Below are 15300 nucleotides of genomic sequence, written 5' to 3' on the forward strand. Positions count from 1 at the left end.
CATTTATTATTATATGTCACAGTTATTGATAAGAACCAAATATCCTGCTATCAGACACACCAATTAAGCATGCTTTTGTTGAGTTGAATGAAAAAATGAGCAAAAAAAACTCCAGCGCGGAAGGAAATGAATAAATCAGGTAAAACCACATAAAGAAGTGTATGTGTGTGGGGGCAGTGTTAAGGAACCTCAGTCATCTGTCATTCTTTTCTCTCCCTCTCCCTTTTCTCTCTCACTCTAGCCATAGTTTCTAAAGCATGCTGTTTTTCCTGTGTGTCGAAACTGGGGAGGCAAAACGCTTGTTTGTAGGGGCAGGGGAATTCTTCTTTTTGTTTTGGAGTTTAGTGTTTAAGCTGTTGCCCAGAGCAACGGTAAACACAGTTACCATAGTGATCCTTGGAGAGGAAGCAAAAACATATCATGTGATTGAAGGAAAGCCTATACTGTGCCGGGCTGTAACTGGAGACTGGGAGCATGTCCTGCCCATAATTAGCCCATAATGTTACTGGAAAATTGTATAGTGAGTTGGTAAATCTTTAGTATAGTAAATCTGTCATGTGGAGATTTGATTGGCGTGTTGATTATAGTGTGTAGCACATGCTCAGAACTCGGTATGTGAGAGTTCAAACGGGAATGAGGAAGCCGTGTGGAGTTGAGGCTGCCCAATATTGCAGGGAGCTACACACTTACAGCACACACTATAGTCCCTGTTAAAGCCATGTTACAGTTGAATTCCTAGTAAATATCACTCAAATATTATCTGTTCTGATTTGGGATCAATGGGTTGGAAGGAAGGCAGCGTTTAGCTTGGACTCAGCCTCTAACCAGTCGGGAGGCTACTGCAGAGAAACTTTGTTGTGTGTCTGGTTGCCATGGCTCAGCTCTGTGTTTTGTCCTTCCCGTCTCCCCTCCTCCTCCTCTCCCCCGTAGGCTACTCTGGATGTGGTGATGAACCTCCAGTTCCACTACATTGAGAAGCTGTGGCAGACCTTCTGGTATTCAACAGCGCCATCTAGTGACGTAACCATCACCATCCCCAACAGGTCAGACAACAGAGGATTGAGAAAGTAATATTTGAATTAGGAAAAAATGTCATATTTGCTTTCACGCTTTATATGCATGTATGTTTTCTGTGATTGAAAACTGTGCTTTTAGTGATTTTTGTGTGTGTGTACAGTGATGAGGACATGGAGGGCGTGATCCCAAGGGAGAAGCTGATGGCTCTGTGCAAGTATGAGCCTGTCAAGCTGTGGATGAGGAGCTGTGACCATATCCTGTACCAGGCCCTGGTGGAGATCCTCATCCCTGACGTGTTACGCCCTGTCCCCAGTCAGTACACCTCCCTACCTTCAGCATTACTACATTATAATAACATTATCATTATCGCACTCAATGTATTATATTTATCCCAGCTGATTTTTTTTTTATTGCAGGTACTCTCACTCAGGCCATTCGCAACTTTGCCAAGAGTCTGGAGGGCTGGCTGACCACAGCCATGAGCGACTTTCCCAATGAGATTGTACGCACCAAGGTACAAAACACCTTCCAACACCCTCTTAGTCTTTCTGCAGACAGCTGAACTCGCAGATATACATTACACGCGATACATTCCCAGGTGAAGTTAACCATCTCTTGTATGTGCTGTAGGCAGCGGTGGTGAGTGCATTTGCTCAGACCTTGCGTCGGTACACCTCTCTGAACCACCTGGCCCAGGCGGCCCGCGCCGTGCTGCAGAACACCTCACAGATCAATCAGATGCTCAGCGACCTCAACCGCGTCGACTTCGCCAACGTACAGGTAGGACCATGGAACTAATAATTCCTTGGGTACATCTTTGTTGGAAGTGTTTTCTTCCCACTGTGCGTGTGTGTGTGTGTGTCCATGTGTGCATGCCTTTCTGTTTGTACCTGTACCTTGTAAATCCTCTCAGACTTGGGGGGTGTGTGTTGTTGGTCTACAGGAGCAGGCGTCGTGGGTATGCCAGTGTGACGAGACTGTGGTCCAGCGGCTGGAGCAGGACTTCAAGGTGACCTTGCAGCAGCAGAGCTCTCTGGACCAGTGGGCCGCCTGGCTGGACAACGTGGTCAACCAGGTGCTCAAGCCCCACGAGGGCAGCACCAGCTTCCCCAGGGCTGCAAGACAGTTCCTGCTGAAGTGGTCCTTCTACAGGTATGGACCCTATCTAGACAGACAGACAGACCTCGATAGACAGACAGACCTCGATAGATAATGTTGATAGATGGATCAGTCTCAAAAGATAGATACACTACATGACCAAAAGTACGTGGACAACTGCTTGTCGAACATCTCATTCCAAAATCATGGGCATTAATATGGAGTTGGTCCTCCCTTTAGCTGCCTTAACAGCCTCCACTCTTCTGGGAAGGCTTTCCACTAGATGTTGGAACATTGCTGCGGGGACTTGCTTCCATTCAGCCACTAGAGCATTAATGAGGTCGGGCAGAAATTTGACAAACTAACTTGTTGGAAAGGTGGTATCCCATGACGGTGCCACGTTGAAAGTCACTGAGCTCTTCAGTAAGGCCATTCTACTGCCAGTGTTTGTCTTTGGAGATTGCATGGCTGTGTGCTCGATTTTATACACCTGTCAGCAACGGGTGTGGCTGAAATAGCAGTGTGTGTGTGTGTGTGTGTGTGTGTGTGTGTGTGTGTGTGTGTGTGTGTGTGTGTGTGTGTGTGTGTGTGTGTGTGTGTGTGCAGTACCAGTCAAAGTTTGGACACACCTACTCATTCAAGGGTTTTCTTTATTTTTACTATTTTCTATGTTATAGAATAACAGTGAAGACATCAAAACTACGAAGTAACACATGGAATCATGTAGTAACCAAAAAAGTGTTAAACAAATCAAAATATATTTTAGATTCTTCAAAGTAGCCACCCTTTGCCTTGATGACAGCTTTGCACACTTTTGGCATTCTCAACCAGCTTCACCTGAAATGCTTTTTCAACAGTCTTGAAGGAGTTCCCACATATGCTGAGCACTTGGCTGCTTTTTCTTCACTCTGCAGTCCAACTCATCCCAAACCATCTCAATTGGGTTGAGGTCGGGTGATTGTGGAGGCCAGGTCATCTGATGCAGCACTCCATCACTCTTCTTCGTGGTCAAATAGCCCTTACACAGCCTAGAAGTGTGTTTCAGTGATTATCCTGTTGAAAAACAAATGATTGTCCCACTAAGCGCAAACCAGTCTGAGATGGTGTATTGCTGCAGATTTCTGTGGTAGCCATGCTGGTTAATTGTGCCTTGAATTCTAAATAAATCAGTGTCACCAGCAAAGCAACCCCACTCCACCACTCCTTCACCTACATGCTTTACTGTGGGAAATACACATGTGGAGATCATCCCTTCACCCGTGCGTCTCACAAAGACACGGCGGTTGGAACAAAAAATCTCACATTTGGACTCATCAGACCAAAGGCCAGATTTCCAACGGTCTAATGTCCTTTGCTCGTGTTTCTTGGACCAATCAAATCTCTTCTTATTGGTGTCCTTTAGTAGTGGTTTCTTTGCAGCAATTCAACCATGAAGGCCTGATTCACGCAGTCTCCTCTGAACAGTTGAAGTTGAGATGTGTCTGTTACTTGAACTCTGTGAAGCATTTATTTGGGCTGCAATCTGAGGTGCAGTTAACTCTAATGAACTTATCCTCTGCAGCAGAGGTAACTCTGGGTCTTCCTTTCCTGTGGCGGTCCTCATGAGAGCCAGTTTCATCATAGTAGTTGATGGATTTTGCAACTGCGCTGTAAGACATTTTCAAAGTCCTTGAAATGTTCGTGATTGACTGACCTTCATGTCTTAAAGTAATGATGGACTGTCGTTTCTCTTTCCTTATTTGAACTGTTCTTGGTATTTTACCAAATAGGGCTATCTTCTGTATACCACCTCTACCTTGTCACAACACAACTGATTGCATGAAGGAAAGAAATTACACAAATTAATGTTTAACAAGGCATACCTGTTAATTGAAATGCATTCCAGGTGACTACCTCAGAAAGCTGGTTGAGAGAATGTCAAGAGTGTGCAAAGCTGTCATCATGGCAAAAAGTTTTTTGGGGTTTACTACATGATTCCATATGTGTTATTTCATAGTTTTGATGTCTTCACTATTATTCTACAATGTAGAAAATAGTACAAATAAAGAAAAACCCCTGAATGAGTAGGTGTCCAAACGTTTGGGTGGTACTGTATGTATGAGGCCACTGTGTGCCTTCGGAAAGTATTTAGACCCCTTGACTTTTTCCACATTTTGTTACGTTACAGCCTTATTCTAAAATTGATGAAATCCCCCCCCCCCCCCTCCCCACTCAATCTACACACCATACCCCATAATGACAAAGCAAAAACAGGTTTAGACATTTACATAAGTATTCAGACCCTTTACTCAGTACTTTGTTGAAGCACCTTTTGCAGCGATTACAGCGTTGAGTCTTTTCACACCTTGGCACACCTGTATTTGGGGAGTTTCTCCCATTCTTCTCTGCAGATCCTCTCAAGCTCTGACAAATTGGATGGAGAGCGTCGCTGCACAACTATTTGCAGGTCTCTCAAGAGATGTTCAATCAAGTTCAAGTCCGGGCTCTGGCTGGGCTACTTCAAGGACATTTAGAGACTTGTCCCGAAGCCACTCCTGCGTTGTCTTGGCTGTGTGCTTAAGGTATTTGTCCTGTTGGAAGGTGAACCTTCGCCCCAGTCTGAGGTCCTGAGCGCTCTGGAGCAGGTTTTCATCAAGGATCTCTCTGTACTTTGTTTCCGTTCATCTTTCCCTCGATCCTGAATAGCCTCCCAGTCCCTGCCTCTGAGGAGTTGCTTCCATCTGCCTCTCTAACATTAAGGCCTGATTGTTTGAGAGATGGTTGTCCTTCTGGAAGGTTCTCCCATCTCCACAGAGGAACTATGGAGCTCTGTCAGAGTAACCATCGGGTTCTTGGTCACCTCCTTGACCAAGGCCCTTCTCACCCGATTGCTCAGTTTGGCCAGGCGGCCAGCTCTAGGAAGAGTCTTGGTAGTTCCAAACTTCTTCCATTTAAGAATGATGGAGGCCACTGTGTTCTTGGGGACCTTCAATGTTGCAGAATTGTTTTGGTACCCTTCCCCAGATCTTTGCCTCGACACTATCCTGTCTCGAAGCTCTACGGACAATTCCTTTGACCTCATGGCTTGGTTTTTGGTCTGACATGCACTGTCAACTGTGGGATCTTATATAGACAGGTGTGTGCCTTTCCAAATCATGTCCAATCAATTGAATTTACCACAGGTGGACTCCAATCAAGTTGTAGATGGATGCTCAATGGAAACAGGATGTATCTGAGCTCAATTTCGAGTCTCATAGCAAAGGGCTAAACTTTTCACTTTGTCATTAAATGGTATTGTGTGTAGATTGCTGAGGAAAATATTTTATTTAATCCATAATTTCAATGCATTTAATGTAACAAATGTGGAAAGTCAAGGGGTCTTAATACTTTCTGTGTGTGTGTGTGTGTGTGTGTGTGTGTGTGTGTGTGTGTGTGTGTGTGTGTGTGTGTGTGTGTGTGTGTGTGTGTGTGTGTGTGTGTGTGTGTGTGTGTGTGTAACTGCCAAAATAAGTATTTTTGAAAGCAGTTGTTTCCACACAGTTCTGGTTCTAAGTTAATTAAGCAATGAACATCCCATCATGCTTAGGGTCATGTATAAAAAGTATTTTGGCTAGCATGGCTAGAAGAGATCTCAGGGACTTTGAAAGAGGGGTCTCAAAGGAGCATAGGGGGTTTAAAGGGTATGTGTCTCAGTCACCAGATCTCAACCCAATTGAACACTTTACACTGGAGTGGTGCATGAGACAGCGTTTTCCATCAACAACACACCAAATGATGGTATTTCTCGTGAAAGAATTGTCACATCCCTCCAATAGAGTTCCTGCACTTGTAAAATCTATGCCACGGTGCGTTGAAGCTGTTCTGGCTCATGGTGTCCTAACGCCCTATTCAGACACTTTATGTTGGCGTTTCCTTTATTTTGGCAGTTACCTGTATATATACAGTATGCATTTTCACTAAGGTGTGGTAGTATTTTCAGGCTGATGAATTGTGGTGGTTAGCTTCATGTGGCTTTGGCAGATTGAAGCTCATTGGGGCTGTGTTAATGTAATTTCTCTCTGATTGCCTCCTCCCTCTCTCCCCTTCTCCTTTCCTCCAGCTCCATGGTGATCAGGGACCTGACCCTGCGTAGTGCTGCTAGTTTCGGCTCCTTCCATCTCATCAGGCTGCTCTACGACGAGTACATGTTCTACCTGGTGGAGCACCGCGTCGCCCAGGCAACCGGAGAGACGCCCATCGCTGTCATGGGAGAAGTGAGTGGGCAGCCTTTCATGTACCAGTTTCCTTGAGCTATCCTGTGGAACTCCTGCGTAATAATTATGCATATTTTATCGCACACCAGGTTGTATGGTGAGTTTCTGGTTATAGGTAAATGGCCTGTTGACAGCATGTAAATCTGTATTAGCCCATTACTAATACAATTTCTCCTTTCTTGTGAAACACAGTTCAGTGACCTAAACTCAATGCTGCCCATGCTCATGGATAAAGGTTGGTCTACTCTCCCTGGCTCCTAGTGTTTGACTTGCTGTCCCCTATGTCTCAATGTGGTATAAATTTAGACCTTACCTTTTTGTTAACCTCTGTTTCTATCTCAGACCCGTCCTTCTCAGACGACATGAGTGACATGGGCAGTGACGAGGGCCGAGGGCCCAACGAGCCGGCTGTGAAAAGGGAGAGGATCGAAATCAACCACTCGCTGCAAGAGATCTGAGACCAGATGAGGCCCGTGACCCTCTCTCAGGAGCCCTGCTGAAGCTCTGGGCTCTCCTGGTCCTGTCAGCACACTAAGAGCCGCTAGCCCAGCCTGCTACACAGCGAGTTTGTTCAGTGTATATAGAGAAGAGCAGCAGGCTCAGCCCCTACCCAACCACTCCTCCAAGTTAGTGTATTTAAAGGGGGACTCTTTATCCCAGGGAAAACAATGAATGCTCACCAAGGGGGTCTGGTTTGACCTGACAGGGGTATACAGTTCAAATGTATTTTCTTTGTTTTTTTCCTGTTTTGCAACTGTGAATAAGGATGACTTTGTGCAGTACCCATGTTGGATACATGTAACTTTGTATGAGTGGTGTGTTTCTTATCCTTTATTAGCTGTGCCATAGTGTAATTCCAGTGCCTTAGATGCTAACTCTTTAACCACCACTACTACAGATGTCTATCTCCTCCCTCAGCTGTGCCTCTACCGCAGTATGAATGTATTGTTTCAGAACCTCAGACATTCTAAAGCACCTTTAAACCTGTAGGTGTAATAGGATTATTCTATACGTGTTGCCTCAACGCACATTGATGCAACCAACTGACCCAAAGGACTTGTCCCTCTCCCACCAGCGCGGCCACTCCCGTGGCTCTGTCAGTAGGGCCTGATGCAGAAAAAAATACCCTAGTCTCATAGTTGATGGGATGGCAGGGACCTCTAACACCCTGGCCGTATGAGATGATTAGTTACCTCCTTTTCTATGCTCTGCTCTGTTCTTATGAGGCAACTATAAAAGAGTAGCCACTGTTAACTCCCCCATACTCAAGTAACCTTCTCCATGTATATATATATATATATCACTTTTCATCCAAATTGTAACTATTCTATGATGCTGTTTGGCATCAACTCAATTTCAGGATGCACACAATGCTGGTCTCATTGATCCATGACTCTAGAACTTTGGGGGTTTCTAGATGTCACACCCCAGAGTCTAGGACAAGCCAGTTGCATCTATATTGATGAGACCTTTAGATTGATGTTTTAAGGACTGAAAGGAGAGTGGTGGACTGTGTTCAGGAAACCACCAGATTGTATGTATATATATATATATATATATATGATGATCTACCTTCTGGGTTAACTGGAGCTGTCTGGCATCCATTTTGTGGAGCCGTATGTCTGGCCCAAACTGGGCCATGTCGAATTTCTTAAGGGACGTAAAATAGTATGTATTTACCAAAACGTGAAAGAGTGTTGGACCTCCGAAGCCAAAACCCTTAAAAGGAAACTCCTAATTGCATCTGTTCAGTTCAACTGATGCTCTGAGTTCAGATAGTGTGGCTCACACCCCTAATGGTACCGTTACTCAAATGGACTCGTTCCATTTTGATTGGAGGGGGAAATATTCAGAATATCCTGATCCATGTTTAGTTTATTGCTCGATATATGAAAGTGTAAACGGCTCGAGCCGGTTTCTCTAAAGATGATTACATATTATATAGCCGTACAATTGTACTGTAGAAGGACTGATTGTGTGAAACCAACAAACTGTTAAACATTCATACATAAATATATTTCTTAATATGATGTAGAAAATGTGTTTATTAATGGCCTTTGTGTTCACATGGGGCTGGATCACACCGGTATCGTGGAAGATTGAAATTGAAAGGCAACGTTCAAAGACTGCATTCACGGTAAACTGAAATGACCTTTACATTTTTAAACGCGGATCTTCCGCAATACGGATTGAATCCAGCACTTGGTCTTTCCCCAATCATTTCTCTCTTCCCATACTGTACTGTTTGTGCTTTGATTATTTAGTGACTGGGACTGATGTGTGTATGTGTGTGACGCAGACGTTGTCTTGTTTTGATCATTTTCTATGTCTTATGGTCAACACAACAATATTTAACTGTAACAATGTTGATATTTGGGGTGTAAGTGCCCAATTAACCGTCAGTCATGTGTCCATATTGAGAGAATCTCCATTTCTATTTATGAAAACATAACTGATTTAATTACTGATTGACATGACTTTTTTTTTAAACACTTTTGGTTGAATTTTACTTCCCCCCCCCCTCAGAGTTTGTAGTAGCTTGAGAATCCTGAGCTCTTTGTAACTCGTGCCTGTCACAGTACTTTGCCTTTTTAAGTGCTTTGGAAAGTAATTTCTATGTGAACTTTAATGTTTTTTGTAATGCTGTTAGACTTTTGGCTGAGGATTATTTTTTATTGAACTAAATCTGGTTCTTCTTAAAAGTATATTGAACCCTTATTTTTATGTATTTTTAAACATTCTTGACTACACTTTACCTAGCTTGAGGGCATACAGTCTGTAACAAACTGCATAGTTCAACTGTATTTTGTACTGATCAATGTGTAATAAATTGGTGGAAACCATCTGTTTTTGGCCACGTTCATTTATTAATTAGAAAGTCAAATGAAATGTGTATATTTTGGAAAAACAGCTTTACTAACATTTTTCAATGAGTCTTACAGGCCAATGAAGTGTTTAATACTGTAACCACTCACAATGATTCAGTCTATATGTGCAGAAATATTCCTTATATTTACATTAAATTCAAGTTTCCATGGAAATTCTGTTCCAAGACATTATGTAAGTAGTATGTTTATATTCTTTCTCTTCAATAAAACCAACTTCTTACATCCAGTTTTCAAACTCCTGATATAAAAAGGCACACAGAACACAATGCAAACACAACAAACAAGATTCAATACAAGAAAAAAAGAAGGGTACAGTCCCCTGGGAAAGGGTGAGGATTGCATGTACAATGCAGAGCTGAAAAAGAAAAGGCTAGGTCCGAAAACGAGCTTGATCCTTTCAGGTCAGCATACACATGTTAAGTGCACATTCTCCTCCAAAGCCAGGAGAATAAGTGAGCACGGTGTCTGGTCCCAATGTCAAACCCATCCCAGTCTGTCTGTCCTCTACCTCCTGGGGAAGGAGGTCAGTATGGCCCAGAGGGCTAAAAGTGCAATGTGTACTCCAGGAACTCCTATCAATGGCCTGGGCACTCCTACTGCTCCTCACAAGGAGCAGCCTGCCATGTACTTCCCTGCAAAGGAGACACAAACGTGGTGAAACCCATTATTATACATTATTTTGTGAAACTCCAAGGCCCACACACTATCTTATTGGCCAGGCTTAGTAACATATGATGTTACTGTACCTGTGGCAAATCTCTTCTTGACAAGGGACATACGGTAGCGACTGCCCACCAGCTCCACATCCATGCCCGACAGAGAGGCCCCGGAGCCAACAAACTGGACTGCCAGGCTGGGGGGAGGTCCACGAGGAACCTCCAGGCACTGCCAGCTGGCACACAGAGTGCCAGAGCCTGGAACAACCAACAATTGACACATTCTTCAGTTCCCCTCCACTAACAGGAGCAAGTTAATAACACTGGCTTGTTATTTTTAAAAAGGCACTTGTCTTTTCCCACTAGCACTGGCTGAGAAATACTTTGAGGGAAAATCTACTTTGTACGATTGTGATGTCTTGTCTCACCTAGCCATCTTAAGATGAATGCACTAATTATAAGTTGCTCTGGATAAGAGCATCTGCTTAATGACTAAAATATTTATTTTTTTAAATGATAATCCCTGCCAATTCTCCTTTATATTATCACTGACCCATCTTCCACTCAGGCTCAGCTTTCATATGGTAATCTTGATATTTAAGATAATGATACCTTCATAGAGGCTGCATATTAAAATAGAGAAGAGGGTGGCACTCAATGCAATTATGTAGTCAAGGGCCAGACTAGGAATAAAGAACTTTATATTGGATTTATATTTCCTTAACTATAATTTATATTGCTAGAATAGGACTGATGTGTGGCCATTGAGTTAGATGGGTGTGGATATACTGTAGACAGACAAGTAACCTTTGCTGTGGTTGGTAGGGGAGAGGTTGGGTAGTTTCCACAGTAGCTGTCGTTCCTCAGCATTCCTGTGAAGGCAGACAAAGGGTCAGTGGGGCCAACCCAGTTCCCAGTCTTCTCTCTTTCTCCCCGTCTTTCCCAGTCTGTCCTCACCTTCTCCCTGACCTTCAGTCCGTCCTTTCTCCTACTGTCACTATACCTCTATCCCTCCGCCCACCATACATCCCCCTTTCATTCCCTCCTCCCACTCCCACCCTAACTCACCAGGAGGCTGGGGGCTGGCATTGCAGGTCTGTGGCGGTGTGGTCGAGGGGCAGCAGCACCTGCACAGCAGTGAGCTGGGTGGAGGGGGCGGTGGCCGGGCAGCAGTGGTAGTCCAATGCTACACGGGTCACCGTGCCACTACGCTGGCACTCTGCTGACAGCAGGAGGGGAGCACGACCAGGGTCTTGGGATGACACCTGAGAGGAACAGAGTTGGGAGAGGTTGTTGATGCTGTCATTTGGAAGACTTTTGTGTAACTTCAGATGACAGAGGGTAAGAGAGTACCACTGTACTTCATCAGTCACCTGGTATTTGAGTAGGGCCACGTTATAGTAGGAGGCCAGGGGGTTGAGCTCAGCCTCTCTCTGCAGGTAAAGGTTCAGTGCCTGCATGTTGAACCAGAAGTCCCTGGTGTCTGGGTCACTCTGAGAGGGGTCACTGTGGAGAATAACAAAAACCGGAGAATGAGACATATATATCTTACCATTTCAGCAATCTGTAGACAGGTGTGTTGTTTAGCAACAAAACCTATGCGTGTGCATCTTCGGGACAAAACAGACTGGGGTGGCTTCGAATCATAGGATTATTGACAACATGTAAACTATATTTCTCTCTAAATGTTAATTGAAAACACATTTGCACAATAAGCACTTTGTTACATTGTTACAGTTGTTAGTTAGCCGTATTGTCAGACTTGGTTAAAGCCAAAACACCTCAAAACAAGACATGGTATCAAGAACCAGATAAACTATCTGAAACAAGCCACCTATGATTCCCAACATGGCAGCGTCTTGTTATTGTTGCTAGCTATCGGATCATTCAGAATCATAACACAGCCTTCTACCCTTGCGATGTGCGTGCATAATTTGCGTGACATTGTCACGCAACCTGTCTATATATCATAACCTCACAACCAATCCCATAGCTACCTGTAAAGCAGCTTCTGATTGGGCAGAAAGTGGTTAACCCGGGAGATGTTGACTAATCGAAAGCTGAGGACTGGGGCGTTTGGGTTAGCAGTGAAGATACGAGTGATTCCAGCAGGAAAAGACATGGTGAGATCTCCTGTGATCTTCACCAGACAGCTGGAGAAGAAAAACATACACCCACGTAGCTTTCAGCAGGCCTGTGTATAATAGGTAATAACATTGGATCTGGTGTACAGAGGGCTTATGTATGCTGACCGGTTGTGTTGTCCACCTTTGAAGTAAGCATTGATGTATTCTGTGATGGCTGCAGCCACAGGCCATAACTCTTGGGTGCTCAGGGAGATCGGGCTCGGTCCGCGAGACAGATGCACTGTGGGAAGAATAGCCCTGTCTATGACAAGTTCAAGGCACAATGTCCTTATTCATAAGTGCTTTATGCTATTGAGTATCTTAAAAAAACGAGTTGAAAAAGTGTTGAGTTCAGACTAACTGTGTAGGGGCGCATGGTCTTGGTGCAGATGTGAGAGGGGTGAGGGCTGCCCACCTCTGGCAGGGCTGGGGGCGCGTGTCTGTGCCACCCACTCACTGGGGCTGGAGGAGGACGACGAGGTGAGGTCTGGGCTGGGCTCCGGCTGAGGAGACGAGCACACTGACCTGGACTGAAGACACACAGGAAAAAGTAAGCAGTTAGAGTAAGTAGTTGTCTACAGGCTTATAGCTGTGAAATGCACAGATCTGGGAGACCAGACCAGAGCTTCTGTAGTCTGGTTGATTTTCCTGAAGACACTCACTCTCTCACAGCCACTCAGTCTGCCTGAGGACCTCTTGGCTCTGGCTGGTCTGGGAGGCGCTGTCACCAGCAGCTCTGCACTGTCCTGCCTGAAGCTATGCTTCGAACCTAGAGGAACATGACCAATATTACAACCTGTAAGACAAGAGGAAGTTGTCTAAAAGACAGAGTGGGGTTTTGAATAGAGTGAAATATAGTTGTACATTTGGGAAAATATATTTAGAAAATCCAATCTCAAAATATAGCTAGTGCACAGACATCTGAGGCCAGTAGTGTAGTGTTCAACATTCATACCCTTGTGTGAGCCCATGTTGCAGGGCGGCTGTGATGTGTTCAGGTCCAGGCAGTTCTGGTCTTTATCTGTAGAAAAGCACAGGTCCTCCTGTGGCCCAGAATGCCGTGTGAGAGGCAGGCCGCTCCTGCGTGGCTCGCTTTCGCTGCGTGACTCACGGTGCTTCCTCCCTCCCTCCCGGACCACTCCACCCAGGGCCAGAGACCCAGCCAAGGTCCCCTCACGGAAGGGGTTGTGGACAGAGTTCCAGTGCACCAGCTCCTTCTTAGGATGGGATAATGGGAGGGAGTTGGAGTTGGGGGTCAGCCTACTACTGCTGACGACGTGGGTCAGGATTCCTGTCGCGGCAGCTAGGGCTGACTGGTGGGTGGGGCTGCCAATCATAGTGATGGCGAATGGATCGTCAGGTGATTCTGGGGGCGGGGCACTACGGTCTCGTTTCCTGTCCCTGTCCTTGCGAGAGCAGGAGGAGAGGGTGGGGAGGGTTTTACTGTCACTGAGGGAGCCGGAGAAGGAGTCGCCCTGTACCTCTATCCCCCTTCCGTCTCTGGAGGGGCGCGGGCGTGGGGGGGCCCAGGCGTCAGGGGGGGGCAGGGTCTCCTGGGTGACGGTCCTCTCGAAGGCAGCCAGGAAGGGGTCTTCAGGAGGGATGTGTTTACAGCTCCACAGGGCCGGGTCCAGCTCTGGAGGGGCCAAGGACTGGGAGAAGGCCGGGAAGCAGAGGGCTGAGGGGTCCATGTCTGGAGGGGGGCGGGAGGATCGTGGATCAGCTGCCCAGATACTGGCAGGGTTGTCCTGGGGGTGGGGGCTGTGTTCCGGGGAGGGGTCTCTAAAGACAGTGAGGAAGGGGTCTTCTGGCCTGCCCAGTCCTGCTGGTTCTTTATTCTGACTTGCTGACGGCCACGCTGCCCAACCAGCCGGCTCAGGGGAGGGTCCCAGGGGCTGATGGGAAGGTGAGTCCAACCCTGAGTCCTCTACGTTCTCAGGAGAGGAGGAGTCAGAGGAGAAGGCAGCATCTGGAGGGAACAAGGGGAGATGATCATTCTACTACCTAAAACAGTATGTATCACACATAAGATCAGGAGTTTTTACTGACTGGAAAAACTTCTGTCCCTATCACTAATACATCATAATACTTTAAACCGTATTTACATTCAGAAGCACCAAAGACACTCTCTGCTCTCTGTAGCTGATCTCTACCAGCAAAGCTTTTTGACGTGAAGGCCGACTCCAGAGGAGGTCCAAAGAGACTGTCCGAGCCTGACGCAGTAGAACTCAACCTAGAGAGTAGGTGAGAGACAGATGAAATGAGAAAGGGAAAGAGACAGTGAGGGAGCGAGGGAGCAAGAGAGGGATATAATACGTTACCAGGAGTGAATAAAAAGCATAACCAGAGATAATGTCAGATGATGCAGTACTGTCATCAGATCTCCTGCTGGCTTCTTCTCCCACAGCGTCTCTCCACCTCACAGAAACATACGACAGAGAGAGGGGAGGACTGGAGTGTGACTGACATTCACTCACCTACTGGGATCTGGACTGGAGGTGGATCTGCATAGGCCATCCTGCTCTCCCTCTGCAAAACACACACACACTTAGTGAAGTTTAATTTGGGACTGCTCCCCAATCAGGGAGAGATGTGATTAGCTAGAGTGCTGATGGAGGGCAGCCGTAAGGGAATACCCATTACCTTCCATAAAGATAAATACCAGCCATTAGCCTGGCTTCTCTAAGCAACATCAGCCCAGCGCTTTACGCTACGGTTTTAATCAAGGCACTCATCATTAATCCAGTCTGCTCATTTCCCCCACAAATAGCCTCCTACTGTAGCATCACAGGCTGCTACTCCCTCACTAATAAACCATGTTCCAGACAGACCTGAGGCGTGACAAATAGACAGTGTCATTCAGCCAAGGTCAGCCACCTCGACGATTTATCACTGGACGGATACGCACTGTTAAGCCTATTCAGAAGCAACACGGTAAATCACATTCACATCACTTCAGACTGGGAGTAACATTTTTTTATTTTTTATTTAACTAAGCAAGTCAGTTAAGAACAAATTCTTATTTACAATGACGGCCCACACCGGCCAAACCCAGACGTCGCTGGGCCAATCGTGCGCCGCCCTATGGGACTCCCGATCACGGCTGGTTATGATACAGCCTGGATTAAAGAGGCTGTATCACTAACATTAAAGGTGGAGTAACAGTATGCTATGCATGAATACCATATGAAACGGTTATGGAACCGCCACCTGTCCCAGACCTGTTGTTTTTCAACTCTTAATGATCAGCTATGAAAAGCCAACTGAAAATTATTCATGATTA

At 45.7% G+C, this 15300-nt stretch overlaps 2 protein-coding genes across 6 annotated transcripts in view; one reads left to right on the top strand and one right to left on the bottom strand.

Moving 5' to 3' along the window:
• Positions 1-9192, top strand: part of LOC129855581 (DNA-binding protein RFX2-like) — a 67329-nt gene extending 58137 nt beyond the window's left edge. For both annotated transcript variants that reach the window (XM_055923400.1, XM_055923401.1), the window contains exons 11-18: positions 931-1043; positions 1178-1329; positions 1434-1531; positions 1648-1797; positions 1961-2169; positions 6194-6347; positions 6540-6582; positions 6690-9192. In XM_055923400.1, coding sequence (XP_055779375.1) covers positions 931-1043; positions 1178-1329; positions 1434-1531; positions 1648-1797; positions 1961-2169; positions 6194-6347; positions 6540-6582; positions 6690-6805 — 1035 coding nt within the window. In that variant the 3' untranslated portion in view covers positions 6806-9192. The remainder of the gene's footprint in view (positions 1-930; positions 1044-1177; positions 1330-1433; positions 1532-1647; positions 1798-1960; positions 2170-6193; positions 6348-6539; positions 6583-6689) is intronic.
• Positions 9193-9745: 553 nt separating this feature from the next.
• Positions 9746-15300, bottom strand: part of LOC129855580 (F-BAR domain only protein 1-like) — a 38048-nt gene continuing 32493 nt past the window's right edge. The window contains exons 16-27 of one of the 4 annotated variants that reach the window (XM_055923399.1): positions 14495-14546; positions 14123-14250; positions 12973-13986; positions 12680-12786; positions 12433-12547; positions 12144-12258; positions 11889-12044; positions 11265-11397; positions 10960-11156; positions 10699-10763; positions 9982-10149; positions 9746-9867 (exon numbers count right to left, since the gene is read on the bottom strand). In XM_055923399.1, the coding sequence (XP_055779374.1) occupies positions 9839-9867; positions 9982-10149; positions 10699-10763; positions 10960-11156; positions 11265-11397; positions 11889-12044; positions 12144-12258; positions 12433-12547; positions 12680-12786; positions 12973-13986; positions 14123-14250; positions 14495-14546 (2279 nt within the window). In that variant the 3' untranslated portion in view covers positions 9746-9838. Of the gene's footprint in view, positions 9868-9981; positions 10150-10698; positions 10764-10959; positions 11157-11264; positions 11398-11888; positions 12045-12143; positions 12259-12378; positions 12548-12679; positions 12814-12972; positions 13987-14122; positions 14251-14494; positions 14547-15300 lie in introns of all 4 variants that reach the window. The other 3 variants (XM_055923397.1, XM_055923398.1, XM_055923395.1) reach the window with 3 other exon arrangements.

This window comes from Salvelinus fontinalis, chromosome 5 (genome assembly GCF_029448725.1).
Source record: "Salvelinus fontinalis isolate EN_2023a chromosome 5, ASM2944872v1, whole genome shotgun sequence".
Taxonomy (NCBI): domain Eukaryota; kingdom Metazoa; phylum Chordata; class Actinopteri; order Salmoniformes; family Salmonidae; genus Salvelinus; species Salvelinus fontinalis.